Raw genomic sequence first — 20838 nt, 5'->3', positions numbered from 1 at the left:
AAATAACGCACAGTTAGAAGTTTCCGCAGCCTCTGTCAGCGTTTCCCAGGCCTCTTGATGTAACTCTACCTTCCTATGCTTAAGGGCTACTTTATAATTAGATCTCAGTTGGGTTACCGCTTTCTTATCTCTCGGCCTAGCTACTAAGGCCTGCTTTAGTTCGATAAGCATTACAGTACAGGTGTGATCAAACCACCCCTTATTATGAACAGTTTTCCCCCGAGCCAATTTTAGTAAACATAGCGTCATTAAGTGTTAATAAACATAAAATTCCTTAAGATGCATACTGAGTCATAATCAGTATTTAAGATGGCATTGATTTCCCCAATCCACCCTTTAACAATAAATTTTAGAACCGCCTCAGAATTTTCTCCTTTCCATCTTAATCTCACACCGTTGGGTCTGTGGGGTTCGATGTTCATCACCGTACTCGAAATGGAAGAAGGCCTGCCTTCCCAGATAGTAATTTCTAGAATAATACAGTTATGGTCACTCAACAAGGTTTCTTAGATCTTTGGGACCTTACATAGCGGTGTGATATTGGATGATACGCATACATGATCAATCACCATATTTGCATGCCGACCCGTATATGTGGGAATAGGATCACTGAGTTCGTTCTTGGCATAGGCCAAAAGTTCTAAATCGGGATCCGCCATTATTTTATTTAGTGCCTCGCCATATGAATTATGAGGGGAAGTGCAAGTCATCTTACTCTAGATTGCTTTTAACCCCACATACCCCTAGGGTGGACATTGAACAGGTAGGAATGTTAAAATCACCCACCCTAATAAAATCAAAAATAACATTTTCCCCTGCAATCAATTCACCTACAGCGGCCTCTAAATCCTTCACTACTTGGTGCCGCGTGTTATCAAAAACATTATAATAATTAATTAGAAGAACATTGCGGGCTTGTTTCTCATACAACCATAAAATCTGTGAGTGAGCCCCAACCTTCAGGTACCTCCTCACAATAATGGGGAGATTAACAGATACCAATGTCAAAAGGCCTCCCTTTGCTCTACCAGAGACCGAACCCTGTGCTGGTAGATTATAGGAGACGTGACCATCATAGCTAACCAAATCCTGACACCAAGTTTCCTGGAAACAAATGATGTCATGGGAATTAATAAGATCTGAACATCCCAGTGTGTCCCCTTTTGAGGCTAATCCAGCAATGTTCCAGCTAACAATAGAACAATGGGAGAGATATTTCCCTTCATTCTGCGGGATGACGATCTGATCCGGGCCGGGGACTCAGGACCAATCACCCCCCTCCCTTTGCATATTAATAAATTAATAAAGCCAACCCTTTCCTGGGTATCATTACTTGATTCAACCACATACATAGCCCCCGTCTCCCCTGTGTTACCCCTCTCCATTTCGGCACTTCTGGGGGAAACCACCTCAGCCATAACAGTATGATCCTGATTAAGTCAATCATTTACATCTAAGGTGCTCAAAGATTGATATCTATTAGATACAGGCACCTCAAACATTCTGGGTATATCAGGGGGTGGGCGTGAGTCTCTATTGGGTCCAACATTAGTTTGGTACATTAAGTGGCTATAAAAATAACCAAGGGGGCGTAGTGACTCCCTGTTCATTGTATGGTAATGATGTTGCTCTAATCAGGGACGTTGTGGCAAAGTGGGGATTTTTAAATTTTATTGGTATTTTTAGTCGTCGTTCCAATCCAGTTGACCCTTCTTGTGGTTAGGATCTGGTCGGATAAAGCCACCGGGAACCCACGTTCATGGTTAAGCCACAAGACAGTTTTGTTTTTAAGAGATTCAAACGTCTCCAGCTGGTTTGAGGACAGATTTTCATTCAGTGATTGTTCATTAGTTAAGATGGCCACTTATGGAGCACAATCAGGGGGTAAATTTATAGTCTTACTACGCTTGGTATTATAGGTTGTTTTTTCCCCCCTAGATTCTGGGACTGTCTTACTCTTCAATACTAGGGATTTGTCTATTCAACTCTTCTATAGATGCATGAGCCCTCCCATTACTATTTAGAACTTCGGGATTAGCCATTTCCCCGGTGGCCATACTAGCCCGACAGTTCTCCAGGGCTTTCACTTGGGCTTTAATAATTCGTTTTGAAGAGAAATCTCGCCCCAATCCTCTTGACCTCACTAGTTAGATTATCCAGTCTATCAGATAGGGGTTTAATAGATCCTTCAATTTTGGCAACAAAGGTGTTCATAAGTCGCTCAACCTGTATATTGTTTAGTATCACTGTATTAATATTACCCAAATGGTCATCTACAGTAGATGCATTCCCAGCTAGCTTTTTTACACTCTTGCCCAACTTAATTGGGCCTCGCTTAGTTTGAGCTTTCCTACATCCCCTTCTGGTTCTTGGGGCAGGTGATCCATGTATAAATGAATTAGGGGTAGCAACAGATACAGTGGGAATCTCAACTAAGCTAACTTGTGATGTAGCGTCTATGCTAATATTCTCCCTACTTTTGTCAGGTGATACCAGCAAGGCTAGAGGTGATACTATTGAGCTACCTAAATCGAGCGAGAGTCGCCGCTCTGCTCTAACTATTTGGTCGTTGATAACACTCACAGCTCTCACAAGATAGTTATCAAGGGTAGAGCAGGCATGCTCGACTGGGGTTTTACATCCCTTACGCGGCGGCATTGTATATTTAGAAAATAAAACCTTCTAAAAGTAAAAAAAAAAAAGCCTATGAAATGAACCGTATACACAATACTGTTATCAAATAAAAATAGGGATGGGTGCTGCACAAGGACCCTTAACCGGTCCAGTCCAAACGAGTAAAGTACAAGTAGTCCTTACCCGCCAGGTGGTCTTAAAGTTCCTTCTTTGCAACAAGGGCTAGATCTTGGTAAGAAGGTGGAGTATATATAAACCAAGAGCTCTATGGCCTAGCCCAGCCTGTACAGTCTCGGACGGGCTCAGACGGGCCCGCCCTTGGCCCGGGCTTCGCCCGGCACCCACCCGCGCGCGTCCCGCGGGCGAAGCTGGGCAAAGATATACTAAGAAGAGGAATGGCTAACAGTCCTCTGGTGTTGCCGGCGCTGTGGCGAGCGCTGGGTTTGCTGGGACTCGTAGTCTGAGTCCCTCACAGCAGGCAGGTGAGCGCGGGGCAGGCTGGTGTTCGCCTTCTCCCTCCTTTCGGCCCCCGGCATGTATACAGCAGAGCTCCCCACACAGAAGACAGCAAAATGCCCCAGCAGGACACAGCAGCAGTGACACGGTGAAACTCCTCAGCGAAGCGACACCTGCGGTAAGTGATGGTAAAACTAGCTCAAGAACGTAAAAAATACGTTATTATAGAACGTTCTTGACCAGGATTAAGATACCGTGCACCAGAAGTCGCAAATTTTTAAACCGCAGTGATAGAATAATTGGTCAACATGTTTCAGCCATATAGCCTGTAAGAAGGCTCTGCTTTCATCAGGACCTGTAATACTGCTGCGTTCAAGTGAAAATGTGTTAACACAAAAAAGGATACAAGGAGACACACTCTTTCAATGTGTCCATTGGTGGTGAAAATTAACTACAAAAGTAAAAACATAAATGTAATAATCCTAAATATAACAAGACTGGTTGTGTTCCACAAGAAAAAATCTCAAATAGAATAGACTTACCCGTCAGCACTGGGTAAGTCACCACACCTCTACCTGGGAACCGCTCAGGAAAGGAGCACCGCTCTAGAAAAGACGGTGGTAACCCATTGTCAATAAAACATGTCACAAAACAAAAGAAAACAGGGGAATTATTGTTCCAATTCATTTAAACCCCTTAGTGAGCATGTTAAAAAGAGCCAAAACTAGTAAAGGGAGACTAACGGCATGTCGGAGAAAAAATAAATAAAGTGAACAGCTCATTTAACCGGAATCCTGTAGCTCTTCCAACAATGAGCTAAACACTGTGTCGGAAATTGAGCTGATAATTCAAACCATATTGAATCAAGGCTATGAAATCACATGGTTAGACATCCTATGTCAATTATAAGTAACAAGGGCTTACAAAAAACAGCTTTCCAAATAGAAGTCAAGGACCATGTTTATGTGCTGATGTGTCTAAACGTGGTATCGATTTTTAGCAAAGACAGTTGTTAGATTGAGTCAAGCTAAAGAACTGCAAAACTAGGTCAAAGAAACAACCTGTAAGTGATTCTAAGCAAGAGGACCTCTCAGGGCTTACCTGTCTGTCGGTACGCCGGCGCAGTGTTGAACCTGAAGCCGGAGGTACCGGGACAGTGAGGCCACTTCCTATAAAAGCCCCTCCTAGGCGAAGCATAACCAATCACGGCACATGAAAGCCATTGCTAAAGCACATGTCAGTAGCAGGAAACACGGTTTCTTGAAGCATGCACGTTACAAAGGTAGTCAACGGCGCGTAAACACGCATGTGCATTAATGAGACCACTCCATCGATGTCAGTTAATATTGATGCGCAGCGAGGAGGCCAAACCACAGGACATAGTAAGTCCGCAAATTAGCTTATAAAAACAGCTTATAAAAAAGACAAGTCAGTAAAAATACAAATATACACATGAAGGGTGAGAACACCTCTCACAGGTGTAACAAAGTTGTACGCTAAGGACAACATTATGTGATCTACACAGATGCCTGGGAATACTCATGAACAAAGTCAAAAAGCACAATCCTAATGATGCTCGGTGTGTGTGATATGAGACAGTTTGCTACATGTAATAAACATGGTAATCAAGGGTCATCAAAAATAACCAATACAATCACTAAAATCTAAGTATGTATCACGGAGGAACAGACTGGCATAGAAATAAGGACAAGTGCCTACAATAACAACCAAGGAATGTCATCATTTAAGCCACTAGTGTCTGACTGTAACTTATGTACCCACCATTGTTCTCGCCTGCACAAAAAGGTTCAACACTGCGCCGGCGTACCGACGGACAGGTAAGCCCTGAGAGGTCCTCTTGCTTAGAATCACTTATAGCTTGTTTCTTTGACCTCGTTTTGCAGTTCTTTAGCTTGACTCAATCTAACAACTCTTTGCTAAATCGATACTACGTTTAGACACATCAGCACATAGACATTGTCCTTGACTTCTATATGGAATGCTGTTTTTTGTAGGCCCTTGTTACTTATAATTGACATAGGATGTCTAACCATGTGATTATTTCATAGCCTTGATTCAATATTTGAATTATAAGCTCAATTTCCGACAGTGTTTAGCTCATTGTTGAAAGAGCTACATGATTCCGGTTAAATGAGCTGTTCACTTTATTTATTTTTTCTCTGACATGACGTTAGTCTCCCGTTACTAGGTTTTGCTCTTTTTAACATGCTCACTAAGGGGTTTAAAAGAATTGGAACAATAATTCCCTGGTTTTCTTTCGTTTTGAGACATGTTTTATTGACAATGGGTTACCACCGTCTTTTCTAGAGCGGTGCTCCTTTCCTGAGCGGTTGCCAGGTAGAGGTGTGGTGACTTACCCAGTGCTCACGGGTAAGTCTATTCTATTTGAGATTTTTTCTTGTGCAACACAACCAGGTTTTTGTTATATTTAGGATTCTTACATATGTTTTTACTTTTGTAGGTAATTTTAACCACCAATGGACACATTGAAAGAGTGTGTGTCCTTGTATCCTTTTTGTGTTAACACATTTTCACTTGATCGCAGCAGTATTACAGGTCCTGATGAAAGCTGAGCCTTCTTACAGGCTATATGGCTGAAACATGTTGACCAATTAGTCTATCACCGCGGTTTAAAAATTTGCGACTGCTGGTGCACGGCATCTTAATCCTGGCCAAGAACGTTCTATGTTTTTTTATGTTCTTGAGCTAGTTTTAACCTCACCTTCACATTTTTCTAAAAACAAATTATTTTTCGCTGCGCCCTCACTCACACTTCCAGCTCTACATTTGTGGATTTAGTATATCCAACATCACGTTAAAAACATCCCTGAGCTCCTCCCTCTCGGAGAGGAGGTTGTAGCCCCCAGAGGAACTAGGTTTTTCCTTTGGGAGGAGAATCCGAAATGATGAAGCATGTCACCTCTGGTGAGTGAGGGATTTCGTCCTATAAACAGATATGCCCATAGATATATCTATTGGGCTTATATGTCGGTTCTGTTTCACTTCTTTGTTTTGATTTAACTTTATTGTAGTGGTTTTCCACACCCTCTTAGCATTTGATAGACCTCAGGGTTTCGTACTGTTGCTCATCTTGATATTGGGGAATAAACCCTGTGCTGTCTTTAAACTTTCCCTAAGACCCTCCGGCTTTGAACCGTATTTTGTTATAGTAATATTACTTCTGACCATTAAATAACAATGTGCACTGAATGTTTTCTTCCTCTCTGATGGAATAACGTTTTATTTGAACAACACAAGTTACCGACCATAAGAACAAGGTTACTTTATTTCACATACTTTTACTCTGCATATTCCTCCATGTCTAAATTTAAAGTGTTTAAACCATTTACGCTGCTGAACCTTGCTATTGGCTGTGGCACATATTCAGTGTCCTTTTTCGAAGATTTGAATGCAGAAAAATTGTGATGACAGTGGTCGACATTTTAATGTTCGAGTTCCTGGGTAATTTTGGTAAGCAACATATTTTGTCATATGATAGTAAACTCAACCATTTAAGGTTGCATTTTGAAAAGTTACTGTGTTCTCTAAATGTTTTTTTAAATGTGCACGCAAATGGGAACTACAGGGTTGTTTGCATTAGTCTGCATTTTAGAAATGGAGGCGTTAAGTAATAGTTTGTCTTTTTAAAGTGTTTTGCTATAAAGCTTTTTAATGTTCGATATTTGACATTTTTCCTTTTCAGTTTTTGAGTCATTCATAGACTATGTTGCTGTAGAACAGCTGGATGGGGATAACAAATATGATGCTGGAGAGCATGGCTTGCAGGTATGTGTATAATTGATCCGCTATAAGAAAGCTTATGGGTGTATTATCTACTGTTTCAGTAGGCATCATGAGAAGTGCAGGTTCTTTGTTGAGAGACCTTGGATGATGAAGCCTCCCACAGGTGTGTGCCTTCCAGTCATTTAGGGGGAGGTCTTTAAAGCCGCAGTTTCCATTAGTTTTACATAGTTGGGCCAAAACTATGGTGTATTTTAATTTGATGTATCTGAAGGTATCTTCATCCTGAAACCTTTCATATGAAAATCTACTTTGCAGATAAGGATCATCTCGTAGTTGTAGGAGGCTGGCTCTATCCTACACCACATTGAGGTATAGTGTGTACAGTCTAGTTGAACCCCGAAGGTAGGTAGGGGTAAAAGTAGATAATACCTTACTCTTTTTTTGTTCATGGTGTGGGGGAGCAATAAAGCTTTATCCGAGGGTAGTGTTAAGCATTTATTGCACAAACTCAGGCAAGAAATGATGTCAAACACTCTGAACTCGGACCAATTTGTATGTATAAAAAAATTTAGTTATATTATTTCTAGAACCAAGCCAGGCCTGGTGAAGGTAAGTGAAATAATACTTTGCAATACTTATGCAATAAATTACAGTTCTATGCAGGTTCAAATGCAGTTGATTTACAGGTATGTCAGTCAGAATTACTTTTCTGTTACTTTGTCCATTACAGTACTCATTACTTCTTAAGTTACTTTGCTGATCAGTGTGATAATGCCTAGATATCACACTGACGCATTTCCTAGACAAAAGGTAAGTAATTCACTTTTGGTACATTTGCAGTTCTTCAAGTTTTCTTACAACCCCTCCAGGGTCAAGGAAGCACTCTAAGCACCTTAAGCGGCACTAGGTTGGCCGGGTGCAGAGCGCTGAGGCCCAGTGTTATCCAATGGGGGTTAGGGGGGTCTCTGGTTGGTTGCTGCTCACGAGCAGGCCACAAGGTTGTGGGAGCAAAGCTCCTGGTGTTCTGCTCAGAGCAAAGGAGGTTCAGATTTAACCCACAGGGTGCACCTGCAGTGGTGGCTGGGTGCCGGGTGCTGTTTTGATGTCTGGTACCCTGTTGGTTTCAACGGGGATGCTCCCAGTCGCAGTAAACACTGAAGGTTCGGGGATGATCTTCTGGAGGTGACCACTGGTTGACGAGGTAAGTTGGGATACCTGGGGATACTGGGACGGTCTGTTGGGCCACCCAAGGCCGTGGGACGTCTGGTGCTGGAGTGTCTTTAGGTGTCGGATTTTCATTACCAAATCTGGTCGCGGTCAAGGGGATCCTCCAGAAAGGGCCCACAGGCATTGTTTAGAGATTTGAGGCAGGTTAGATTACCAGAACTCATTTCCGGATTGCTGGGGAGACCTCCTCATGGTGTTGGGCCACTCTAACTCTGGCCGTGGGTGACTGGTGCAGTGTGGTGCAGACTCGCAGATTTGGCTGGACTCTGTGGGTGAGCAAATCTGGTGCTTATGGAAGACAAAGTCTTAGTTTGCGGAGACAGGGCAGGTCCTCGGAGCTCTAGGGTGGCTGCTGCAGCAGAGAACGCCAGGTTTTCGCTGGAGCAGGTTCGAGGTTGACAGGCCGGTGCCAAGTCAGTGGGCGTAGTCCGCGTCTTAGTTCACACAGATTCTTTGGTTCTTCTCTCATCTCTGTGGAGGCAAGGTTCAGGGTTGCTACTCAATACTAAATTTAGGGGCGTTACTGGTAGGTACAGTTCAGGACCAATGGCTCCAATCCTTGTGGTACCCTATTATTCCACCCTCCAAAGGGAAGAGGGCATACCCCTTAGTCTGTTTGACTGGGTCCTACCATCTGCAAGATGGAGGGGAATTGGAGTTATGGTTCACCTCCCTTCTCCCACTTGACGGGTGGGGTTGGCAAAGGTGGGCATTCCTCTCCTCCTAACTTGGTTTTCCTGCTGATTCTCCTGCCCAGAGTGGGGGCCAGATGCTCGGAGAAGCAAATGGCTGGAGTAGCTCACAAAGGCTGTAAATGTTTGAAGCTTTCCCTTCGTGTACCCTCTCCATTCTGGGTTAGGAGGCTTGGCACCCTGGCCCAGAGTGTGCATTGTTTCAGGACAGAGAGCAGCAGGCTCTTGTTGTTTATCCCACCCTCGTCGCCAAATTGTTGTAAGTAATTTATTAAGAGATGACGCTGTAGACATCTAGAGGTTGTATGGTAAGTTTATTGTCATAACACAGGTAAAGCATGCACCGCTCTCGCTGACCAGACACCAACTGTCAGGTCTCGAATCTCCCACATTCGAGGCAGGTGCTTTGGAATACATTAAGCATTCTGATGCACAAATCGGAACGGACACAAAGGAAGGGCTAAAACGAGAGAGTACAATTCGTGGATGCATAAAGGAACATAACTATTTACAACAGCTCTCAACCCAGGGGTCCAGAAACATGTCTAGTGGTGGAAGCTGAAAGCAGCCATTCAGCCAGGACACTATACTTGGGTCGTTTTTCAGGGGGCATCTCTAAGATGCCCTCTGTGTGCATTTTTGGTTAAATTCCACACTGGCATTAGTGTGGGTTTAATGTTCGGAGAAGTTTAATACCAAACTTCTCAGTTTTCAGTAAAGCCTTTATGGTGCTGTGGAGTTTGTAATGACAAACTCTCGGCACCATATTCTCTTAATGGCATTACTGCACTTACAATGTCTAGGAATTAAGCTAGACACTGTAGGGGTACAGAGCTCTTGCACCTGTACCCTCTCCACTGGTACAGTGCACCCAGTTAGAGGGGTGGCTTGCCAGGGCAGTGGTTTGTAGGCTTGACACAGAGGGAATTGTGCCATGTCGACTCTAAACTTTGTTGTCCACCGAAACACGCAGCCTGCAATGGCACTGTGTGTGTAAAGGTACAGGGCCTCTAAGAGTGGCCCAATAAGTGCTGCAGCCCTTAGGGGCCTTCCCCGGCCACAGTGCCCTTGGTACCTGTCGTGCCGTTTACAAGGGACTGACATGTGGCCAAAGAGTGCAGTTTGGGGTTTGTTTTTAATGCAGTTTAAGGAATAAACATAGGCCCTGGGTACCTGTTTGAAAGGGCACACTCAAAGTACATCAGCAGTTTGGCAAATAGTGAGGGCAATCATGCAAAAACAGGGCACTTTCTTACAGACACCAAGTTACTTTTATTGCAGTAGTAGACAACTTCAACACTAAGATTTTTCAGAGAAAACCCACCATACAATCTCATTGAGAAAATCGAAGAGTTAGATTAGTGTAGGAAGCTGGCTCTGTATATACTATACCAAAGCAACGCATTGTGTACAGAGTCCACTGGATTTCCAAAGGCTTAGAGGTAAAATTAGATAATACCGTACTCTATTAGTGGTAATGTGGGTGAGCAGCAAGGCTTTATCAGAGGGTAGTGTTAAGCATTTATTGTACAAACTCTGGCAAGAAATGATGTCACACACTGAACTCAGACCGTATGTTTGTATTAAAAATATTTCTTTAATTGTATTTGATTTAAGTGCTGCAGGCCTTGGAGACCTAACGTGGCCACCATGCCCTTGGTACCTATGGTATATTTTACAAGGGACTTCCAAGCGGCCAGAGTCGCCAATTGGGTTTTGCAACAGTACAATTTATGGAAAGAACAAAGGCCCTGGGTACCTGGTTGGCAGGAACCCAGGGCACACTTAAAGTACATCAACAGTTTGGCAAAAAGTGGGGGCAACCATGCAAAAATGTGCACTTTTCTACAGTAGTGATCTCTGTTTCAACATCACCACCTAACATGAGCCCCAGGAGCTAAAAAAAATTCAATTGACATTTAAAAAAAGTGATTGTCTCTGTGATGATCATCAGATTGGTAAAAACTTTTCTAACAAAGTTTCTGTAAAAAAGGTTCCACAATTTTAACTCGAGTGGCACATACTGCATCGACAAAACCAACCTGGTGAATGTTCATGATAATTCCTAAATGCAGTTTATCTCAGTTAATTTTTTATATCATAGACATCTAGCTGCAGATTTCTTATCTTCGAATAGTCCCCCTGCCACAGACTGGATCTAGAAACGATTGGTGAACAGTGCTCCTACTTGCTGATAGGTGGCATTGTTTTGCTCCGCATGACAGTCTGTGCCGTAAGTGACATATGCGGTGCCAATATAGACGGCACCTCAGCGTGCTGATGGTTCCCTTTCCCCACCAGTCTGCGCAGATTTAGAGAGTACAACCCCGAGTCACTTTTTGATGACCTTTTTAGTTTTTTTTTTTTTTGCCCCTTTTGCTGAATATTTTCTGAGACTTGATCTGCAAGATGTCCAGGAAGGCAGGCTTTAAGCTGTGCAGTGCTTTTGTCCGCCAGATGTTGGTGACGGATCTTCATTTGGATTACCGGTGGTGTTTGGTTGGCAAACACAACGCCAAGTTGTTCGAAGATTGTCACACCTTGCATCCCAATGCGCTAAGGGAATGGTCACTGAGTGCCCTTTCTGCTTTGTTGCCCCTAACATTTTTCCCAGATACCTGATGCATTTTTTAAAAAAAATTTTAAAGTGTGCCCTGGGTGTCTGCCAACTCAGGTTCCCAAGACATGTGCTCTTTCCCTAAACAGTACCATTGTTTCCACAATTGGCGCAACTCCGGCCTACCTTTATGTCCCTTGTAAGGGGTACCTATGGTACCAAGGGCATGGTAGCTAGGGAAAGGCCTCTGAGGCTGCAACATGTATTGTGCCACCCTCAGGAACCTCTCACCACTAACTTGCACCACTTCCATTGCAGCCTGCATGTTTTGCTGCAGCTAAAAGTGAATTCGACATGGCACACATCCCTGTGTGCTATTCCTGCCCAGCATTGAATGAGGCCTAGGTAAGTCACCCTTAGGGCAGGGTGCCCTGTCTCATGTTAGGGTCTATCTGCAGAAGCAGACAGGCCCATATACTATCTAAGACGATTGTTAGATATTCTAAGTGCTCAGTAAAGCCATCTTGAGTGTATTTTCTGGAAACTGGTCATTATGAGTTTTCGATCACCATAATGGCTTTACCAACTCCTGGGATGTTTGGTATCAAACATCGCAGAATAATAAACCTCAACAGATTCCAGTGTCAGATTTTTTTATTCCCTGCACTTGGGTCTTTTCTATGGGGACCCCTGATCTAAACCATACTTTGGTGGGTTTCTGACTGTGGACAACCAGCCTGCAACCATGAGACAAGTTTCTGGACCCGTGGGGTGTTCGCCTTCACTCCCTGGGCCCAGCATAATGCCTTTCCTGGGCTGAGGTGTTCACACCTTCCCCAAGTCAGGAAGAGCTATCGGTGGCAGTGGAGCTTCAAAGGCCCTGCTGCCTTTGCAAAGCGACTCCCAGCTCTCCTTCTATTTGGAGCTGGCCCCTTTTCTGTCTCATCCGTTTTTGGTGGGAAGACAGGCGGGAAACAGTCGAACAGCCCAGAAGGTTTGCCCACCTCTGCCAACCTCTCCCCTCAGGTGGGGGAGAATAGGTGAAGCCCCCTCTTCAGTGCACACCATCTTGCAGACGGCACGCACCCTCCAATTAGGGATAGGGGTAATGCTCACTGTAGGAAAGTGCCTCTTTTTACATGGTTGCCCCCACTTTTTGCCTGATGATGCTCTTTTAAAAAGTGTACTCTGGGTTCCTGTTAACCAGTTACCCATGGCATGTGTTCTTACCCTAAAACTGTACATTTGCTCTCCCAATTGGCTCCCCTCTTACCCATGTAAGTCCCTTGTAAAAGGTACTATGGGGTCCAAGTGCACAATGACTAGGTAGGGTCTCCAAGGACTGCAGCACATATTGTGCCTCCCTTAGAGACCCTGTACCTTAACACACACACACTGCCCTTGCAGGCTGTGTTTTGGTGCAGAGAAAAGTGAAGTCAACCTGGCACACAAACCTGTGTATCTGAAAGAGACATGTTATTGATATATTCCTTACCTTAGAATAATCCCCAGGCGTCAGACTGGATCTGGAACGTTTTCTGCTTCGCAGTACCCCTGCGTGCCAGTAGGTGGCGTCGTGCCATTCCGCGTCCGTCAGTGGTGTCGTACGTGCCGGAATGACGTCATGGAGACCTCAGTTCTTTCTTTTTCCGCACCGAAAGCGCAGAACCAGATTGAGTACGTACCTCAGTCATTTTTTGACCACTTTTTCTTTTTTAGACTGTCTCCTTCTCTTGTCTCCTGGTGCACGTAGGGATGCCCGGCTTTAAGTCTTGTGGGTCGTGCCACTGTAATATGTCGGTGGCGAACCCCCATGCCTCTACTACCTGGAGAAGGACCACGACTTCCAGGATTGTCGGGACTGCCGTGCCATGAGCCCGAAGGCATTACGGGAGCAGCGCCGTAAGTTGCTGGAGGTCCAGCACTCCTCTCGCTGCTGCTCTGTGTCTAGGGGCTGTTCGCGGGACCGGAGCCGTCGCTCCTCGGACTCAGTCTTCACCTTCAGATTCCAGTAAGCGACACCATAAGAAGTCGTCGAAGCGTGTTCGCTCCCCGATGTCCCACACTTCGCTCCCCGGAGGGGGACAGGGGCTCTGCCTCTGCGGCTCCTCTGGAGCCTGGGAGGCCCGCGGCCTACCCGCTATACCCGGGTCCGTCGGCGACTCCCTAACAGCGGCAAGAGTTTCTTACTGCCTTGGACCGTCTGTTTAGGCCTCGGGCTCCCATCGGCGTACCTGCGGGTCCCGTGGCCCTATTCTGTTGACCCAGTGGCATCGCCTCCGGCGCCAGCCCCGAGCCACTGGATCCAGCGCCGCGGCCACGGCGCCACAAGGTGCAACGCCGCTGTCTCTGACCCCGGCGCTGCCCTTGGCTCCGGCCCTGCCCCTGCCCCTGCAACAGGCGCCACACTGGGTGCCGTTTATCCAGCCCCTGCCCCAGTTCTCGGACCATTTCGTTCCGACCTGGGATCCTCATTGGGATGTGGTTCCGGGTTGGCGCCGCTCCTGGCACCGCTGGCCCCCTCTCCGGCTCCTGTCCTACCGCCGCAGCCGGCTCCTGTCCTACCGCCGCAGCCGGCTCCTATTACCGCGGAGCCGGATGAGTACTGGGATGACTCCGAGGAGGACCCCCTTGTGCGGCGGTGTGACCCCGAGCAGGATTGGGTGGATGACCTTCAAGATGCGGGTGAGCTTGATGTGTCTTCTGACACGGGGTTTGCCTTGCCTATGCCTACTATGGAGGAGGGCGCTTCTTACATTATGGTGCTGCGTTGAGCCGCGGAGACTCTCTATCTCGACCTCCCTACGGTGGCCCTTAAGACCAACTTCCTCACGGAGGTGCTCCAGACGGCGTCTACGTCGTCTGAGCCGCTGCTCCCTTTCAATGAGGCCCTTACCGAAGTCCTCTTGGGCACTTGATTGCGGCCGGCCTTGGGGGCGCTGGTGGATAAGAACGTCGCTAGGCATCATTTCCCGGCGCCTGGTGATCCCGCCTTCTTGAGCACTCACCCCACGCCCGAGAGCCTGGTCATTCAGGCCTGACAGAGTGCCTTTCCCTCGGCTCTGCCGGATAAGGACTCTGAGGATGGACCAATATGGCAAGAGGTTGTTCTCCTCAGCCAGTTTGGGGTCGAGGTCGGTTAACACAGCCTGCTTATTGGGCCGTTACTCCCATGCAGTGTGGGATTCGGTGGCAGAGGTTCTGCCTCAGTGCTCTGAGGAGGTCCAGGCTGTTCTTTCCCAAGCGATTGCAGAGAGGAAGGCTGCGGCCAAGTTTGCAATCGGGTGTGGTTTGGACACCACTGATCTGTTGGGCAGGGCGATTTCCACGACGGTGGTGTTGCAGCGCCACGCCTGGTTGCGTTCCACTGGGTTCTCACCCGATGTCCAGAGCTCGATCATGGACATGCCCTTCGATGGCTTCCGCCTCTTTGGTGATGAGGCTGACAATGCCCTGGAGCGCTTTAAAGACTCTTGTGCCACGACCAAGTCTTTGGGTCTTTCCTCGAAAAACCCTGCCACTATGGGGTTTCATTCCTTTCGTGGCCAGGGCAGGGGTACCCAGGCACGCTCTTCCAGCAAGCCTGTGCTGAACCAGCCTCAGCAAGGCCGCGGCCGTGGGTTCCGCAGGGGCTGGTCTGGCAACCTGCGTGTGGATCAGTCCACTTCAACCCCCGCTGCTTCCGCCTCAAACTTCCTAATCCGAGCTTCAGGGGGCACTCCACACCAGTGGGTGGCAGGGTTCACCTCCAGCTCCACCCCTGGCGCGAGATCTCGTCGGACAAGTGGATGCTGCAGATAATCTGCCAATGTTACTCGCTCCCCTGTCTGTCCTCCGCTCCAGCCATTCCGTCTCTGTACCACCGCATGTCGGGGGATCATTTGACCCTTCTCCGTCAGGAAGTCTCGGTCCTCCTGGCCAAGAGGGCCGTCGAACGCGTTCCTGGGCCAGAAGTAGGACGTGGTTGTTGTTCCCACTACTGGCTGTTGAGGTCGGGCTAGCCCCAGGCTGTCGTCTCTCTCCTCTAGACCTAGCGTAACTCCTGCATTTACTGGGGTTCTCCCTCAGTGTGCTAAAGTTGCACCTGACCCCCTCTCAGAAGCTCCCTTTCATCAGGCGGTTCTGGATTCAACGTTGTTTCGGGTTTATCCTCCCGAGCAGTGAGGCCAGGATATTCAGGCTATGATTCCGATCTTTCAGCCTCTATCCCGGGTTCCGGTCAGTATGACCCTCCGACTGCTGGCCTCCTGCATCCTGTTAGTGACGTATGCCAGATGGCATATGCGGACTCTGCAGTGGGACCTGAAGTTCCAGTGGGCACAGTATCAGGGCGACCTGTCTGGTCATGTCCAGATCTCGGAGGGCTCTGCGCGACCGTTGCGGTGGTGGCTCACGGACTGCGATTGGGTCAGAGGCAGATCCCTTCCCCAACCGGCGCATACAGTGGTGACTGATGCGTCCCTCCTGGGATGGGGCCGCCACATGGGAGAGGCGGAGATCAGAGGCCTCTGGTGTGAGAAAGTGCCATCTTTCTTGCATGGTATGCCCCCACTTTTTGCTGAATTGCTGAATGTACTTTGGCAGTAGTCCAGGGCACACTCAGTCAATCAGGTGCCCAGGGCCTATGTTCCTTCCCTAAAAACACACAAAACCCAAATTGGCAAACCCTGGCCACATGTCAGCCCCTGGTAAATGGTACCCTAGGTACCCAGGGCCTTGTGACCAGGGAAGGCCTCTAAGGGCTGCAGCACTCATTGTGCCACCCTTAGAGGCCCTGCACACGCACACACACTCCACATGGCACACACACACTCCACACACCTACACACTACACACACACACACGCACACACACTACTCTCTCCCTCCCTGTCCCTCTGTCCCTCTGTCCCTCTGTCCCTCTGTCCCTCTGTCCCTCTGTCCCTCTGTCCCTCTGTCCCTCTGTCCCTCTGTCCCTCTGTCCCTCTGTCCCTCTGTCCCTCTGTCCCTCTGTCCCTCTGTCCCTCTGTCCCTCTGTCCCTCTGTCTCTCTCCACATGGCACACATGCCCACCACCTACACTGCCCTGGCATACATCAGCCACCCCTCTAGCTGGGTGCCCTATGCCAGTGGTGTGGGCACAGGAGCATGAGCCCTGTGCTCATACAGTACCCAGGTTCATTCCTGGTGCTGCCATTTAAGAGTACATGGTGCTGAGAGCTCGTCAAACACGAATTCCACAGCACCATAATGGCAACACTGAAGTTTGGTATCAAACTTCTCAGCACATTAAACCCGCACTGATGCCAGTGTGGAATTTAATGTACAAAGCACCACAGAGGGCATCTTAGAGATGCCCCCTGAAACCTAACCTACAATCCATGTCTGGTCTAGGAGGCTGCCTAGGCAGCCACACAGCAGACATGTTGCTGGACCCCTGGGTAGGAGAGCCCCTGCTCTCCTGGGCCTGCAACAATGCACATTCTGGGCGAAGTGCTAGGTCTCCTCCCCCAGGATGGACAGGGGAAAGCTTCAAATGCATGCCGCCTCTGTGAGCTTCCCCAGGCCACTGCAACCCCCCACTCTGGCACGAAGCTGTGGCCGGAAACCCCAAATAAGGACAGGGGATGTGCCAGCCTGCCAACCCCACTCCTCAGGTGGGGGAGGCGAGGTGAAGCACATCTCCGGGCTCTCGCCATCTTGAAGATGGGGAGCCCTACCCTATCAGGACTAGGCTACTGCCCCCCCTCCCACAGGAGAGGCAGAGTAGGGGTGTGTACCCACCCCAGGACAGGGACCCATTGGTCCCTGTCCTTTACCTACCTGTAATGCCCCTAAAACTAGTATTTAGGGGCAGGCTTCTTCAGGAGTGTCGACGGAGGTCCTTGGGTGCCGGACTCTGGGTCAGTCGCCGTGGGGTCGTCCTCGTGGTCTTTGTTCACTCCGGCACAGGCCAGGCTGGTGCAGAGTGTGCTGGGTTGGCGGTTCCGGGCTGCTGCCAGGGATTAGAAGTAGATTTTGAGTAGAGCCTCTACTCATGGGAGTCCCAGGGGCTTAGAGTCAAAAGGTAGCCAGGTCCTCCGGGGTTTGTGAGGTTGCTGGCCACAAGTGACTGTAACCCCGAGTCCGGCACCCAAGGACTTCTCTCGACACTCCTGACGACGCCTGCAGCCTCAGAACCAGGTACCCCCCCCAACCGCTATCAACAGAGGGTAAGATTTCCCGACACCAAAAGGCACCCCTGCACCTGGCGCCCTGCGGCCCCCTGTGCCCAACTCCTGGATACCTACCTATCCTCCAACTATCCAACTTACCTGTCGAAGTGGTGGTGGCACCTGAAGAATCTTCGTCCCAGAGCTTGAAACCTTTGTTCGGCCTTGAGCTTTTCCATAGCCATTCATTGAGCTCCCGAAGGCTGAAAAGCACCCTACACCCAGCCGCCCGAGTGGCCCTGGCAGTGAAACCTCTACTCCTACCTACTTCCCCATTTGCACTGAGCAAGTGACCAGGAGCCCAGCTCCCACACCCGCGTGGCCTGCTAGTCAGCAGCCACCAACCAAGGCCCCCCTGCCTCCCATAGGACAACATTGGGCCTAACTCACTCTACGCCCGGCTGCCCCTGTGCCGCTGAGGGTGTAACAACTGTACTTACCTGACCCTGGGAGACCCCTGAGTTTATGCCCAGAACCTTAACTTTGCCAGTCGAGTACTTACCCAAAAGCCGATAACTCACTCTTCTTCCATAGGGAAACTGACTGGTTTCTCTTGAAATTTCTTCTAAGTGTGGAGTTTCTAAACTTTAAAATATTCACCTTAAATCAACAGAGTAACGAAAACGGAAATATTCACCTGCCATTAGGAGAGATCCCAGTGCTGGAGCTTGGTGCCCAGCACTGACCCTGAAAAGTAATTACGACCGTACTTAGCACTAACTCAATTTTCTCCCGTAGGAAATCATTGACTGTTTTTCTGTGAAATTTCTTCCAAGTGTCGATTTTGCAAACTTATAAATAGTCCTTAAAAATCGCCTGTGTAACTTAGACGCAGTTTCTCAACTGCTTACAGGTGGTACACTATTGCTGGATCTAGGATCCAACACTGACCTAGAAAAAGCAACCATAACCCCACTTACCTGATAAGTGAATTTCCTTCCATAGGATAACATTGGTAATTTGAGTAGAAAGTTCCAAGTGTCAACTTTCAAAATAGCAAAATATTGCTTTAAAATCACAACAGTAACTAAAACGAATTTACTCGTTTCCAAGAACTGTCCCAGGACTGAATCTGGGATCCAGTCCTGGAGTTAGAAAAGTAATCCTGTGCCCAACTCCTGGGTACCTACCTATCCTCCAACTACCCAACTTACCTCTCGAAGTGGTGGTTGCACCTGAAGAATGTTCGTCCCCGAGCTTGCAGCCTTTTTTCAACCAGCAGCTTTCCCATTGAAATTGAGCGCCCGAAGGCTCAAAAGCACCCTGCACCCAGCTGCCCAAGTGGCCCTGGCAGTGTAACCTCTACACCTATCTAATTCCCCATTTGCCCTGAGCAAGTGACCAGGAGCCCAGCTCCCATAGCTGCGTGGCCTGCTAGTCAGCAGCCACCCACCAAGGCCCCCCTGCCTCCCATAGGATAACATTGGGCCTAACTCACTCTGCACCCGGCTGCCCCTGTGCCGCTGAGGGTGTAACAACTGTACCTACCTGACCCTGGGAGACCCATAAGTCTATGCCCAGAACCTTAACTAAGGAGTGTTGAGGGGGGTCCTTGGGTGCCGGACTCGGGGTCACAGTCGCCGTGGGGTCGTCCTCGGGGTCTTTGTTCACTCTGGCACTGGCCAGGCTTGGCTGGTGCAGAGTGTGCTTGGTTCGCGGTTCCTGGCTGCTGCCAGGGATTAGTGGTAGGTTTTGAGTAGAGCCTCTACTCATGGGAGTCCCAGGGGCTTAGAGCCAAAAGGTAGCCAGGTCCTCAGGGGTTGGTGAGGTTGCTGGCCACAAGAGATGCCGGGTTGGAGCAGGTTCGAGGGTCGACAGGCCGGTAGGGCTGGGGCCAAAGCAGTTGGTGTCTTCCTCTTTATAGCAGCTGCAGGGCAGGTCTTCTTTTTTCTTGCTCTTCTTTTTTCTTGCTCTTCTGTGTAGTTTTGAATCTGGAATCTGGGGAAGGAAGGTTCAGGGTGCCCCTAAGTTCGAGACATGTGGGCTGCTGAATTCATATCTGTGCATAGATCGCCGCCTAGTGTTGGGTCCAGATGTTTGCACGTTGTTGTCCTGGAAGAGTCTTCGAAGTATCCTGGGATAGGTGACTCCTCCCCTGGACTACAGTGCGCATGGGCATCCTCTCCATCCTCAGATTGTTTTTTTCCGCCATTGGGTTCGGATGTGCTTATCTTGACTCAAGTTAAGAAAAACTTTTTTCAGGCCAAAAGGCCTTTAGTTCGCGTCGGTACTGTTCCCGATCGGTATCGATAGTTATTTGTTAGTTTACTAACTTCAAGACCAACTCTTTTCGCATCATATCCGACCATCGACCCGACTTCGACGATGGAATCGAGGACACCATTCAAGCGGTGTCCTGTATGCAATGCGAAATATCCCCATGTTGACGTCCACCCGGTGTGCAACAAATGCCTTTCACCGGATCACGACGAGTCCAAATGTATGGCCTGTGCCCGATTCCGATCCAAAAAGACTCTCCGGAATCGACGAGCAGCGAGACTTGAAGCGCAGCAAGCGGCACCGACCAACATCTTCAGCGCCGAGGACGAAGATGTGGAAGACGTGGAGAACCTACCCTCCAGCCCCGCTTCCGAACACTACTCCGGATCGGAAGACATCGAAGAACGACTCTTTCACAGAGACGAAGCTGACACCGAGGTAGGAGACTACAATGAGGCCTTAAGGGCCGAAGAGAGTAGCTCCGGTGACGAGCAAGGCCTACCTGTACAGACGGAGGATATCCCAGTGCGTCAGTCTATGGCTCCGGTCGAGGGATCGCCTTCGGGCCTTACCCAAGACCTATCCTGCAGTTCTTCGGCCCCGCCCTCTGGCCCGGCCTCGGACATTCAGCGGCAGCCATTACTACCCAAAACGACTGGTTTCCCTTCATCGAAACCGAAAGCCGTATCGGTTCCACAGAAACCGAAACTGAAAGTAACTGGTCGGATCGAGGCCCACCACACCTTCGACGCCAGCCAAACCCGTCGGCACCGACCGCACCAAGCGGGACTTCGGTGCCGAGCTCGCAGCAGCCGACGTCGGCGCCGACACACGGAAAAAGGCCATCGGTGCCGCCAAACCGCCTCGGCTCCCGGCACCGAAACAATCGGCTCCAGCCACAAAGGTCAAAATAGCTGCTGCGTCTCACACTACTTCGAAAGCAGCACCAAAGGCACAATCATCGACGCCGTCGACAGCTATTACCTCTCCTCGACTCGATGACCCCGTGGTGCCGAAAAAGTCCACGCCTGCCTCTACAGAACCGGTCGGCGCCAAAGAACAGTCGGCGTTAGAGGTGCGGCAAGTTGCAGCGTCCT

At 48.7% G+C, this 20838-nt stretch overlaps 1 protein-coding gene across 2 annotated transcripts in view; it reads left to right on the top strand.

The window, feature by feature from the left end:
- USP7 (ubiquitin specific peptidase 7) overlaps positions 1-20838 on the top strand; it is a 1511465-nt gene that overhangs the window by 579708 nt on the left and 910919 nt on the right. For both annotated transcript variants that reach the window (XM_085628311.1, XM_085628312.1), the window contains exon 11: positions 6815-6897. In XM_085628311.1, coding sequence (XP_085484437.1) covers positions 6815-6897 — 83 coding nt within the window. The remainder of the gene's footprint in view (positions 1-6814; positions 6898-20838) is intronic.

The sequence above is a fragment of the Triturus cristatus genome, chromosome 10 (assembly GCF_964204655.1).
Source record: "Triturus cristatus chromosome 10, aTriCri1.1, whole genome shotgun sequence".
In the NCBI taxonomy this organism is placed as follows: domain Eukaryota; kingdom Metazoa; phylum Chordata; class Amphibia; order Caudata; family Salamandridae; genus Triturus; species Triturus cristatus.
This window is presented reverse-complemented; position numbering and strand designations above follow the sequence as displayed.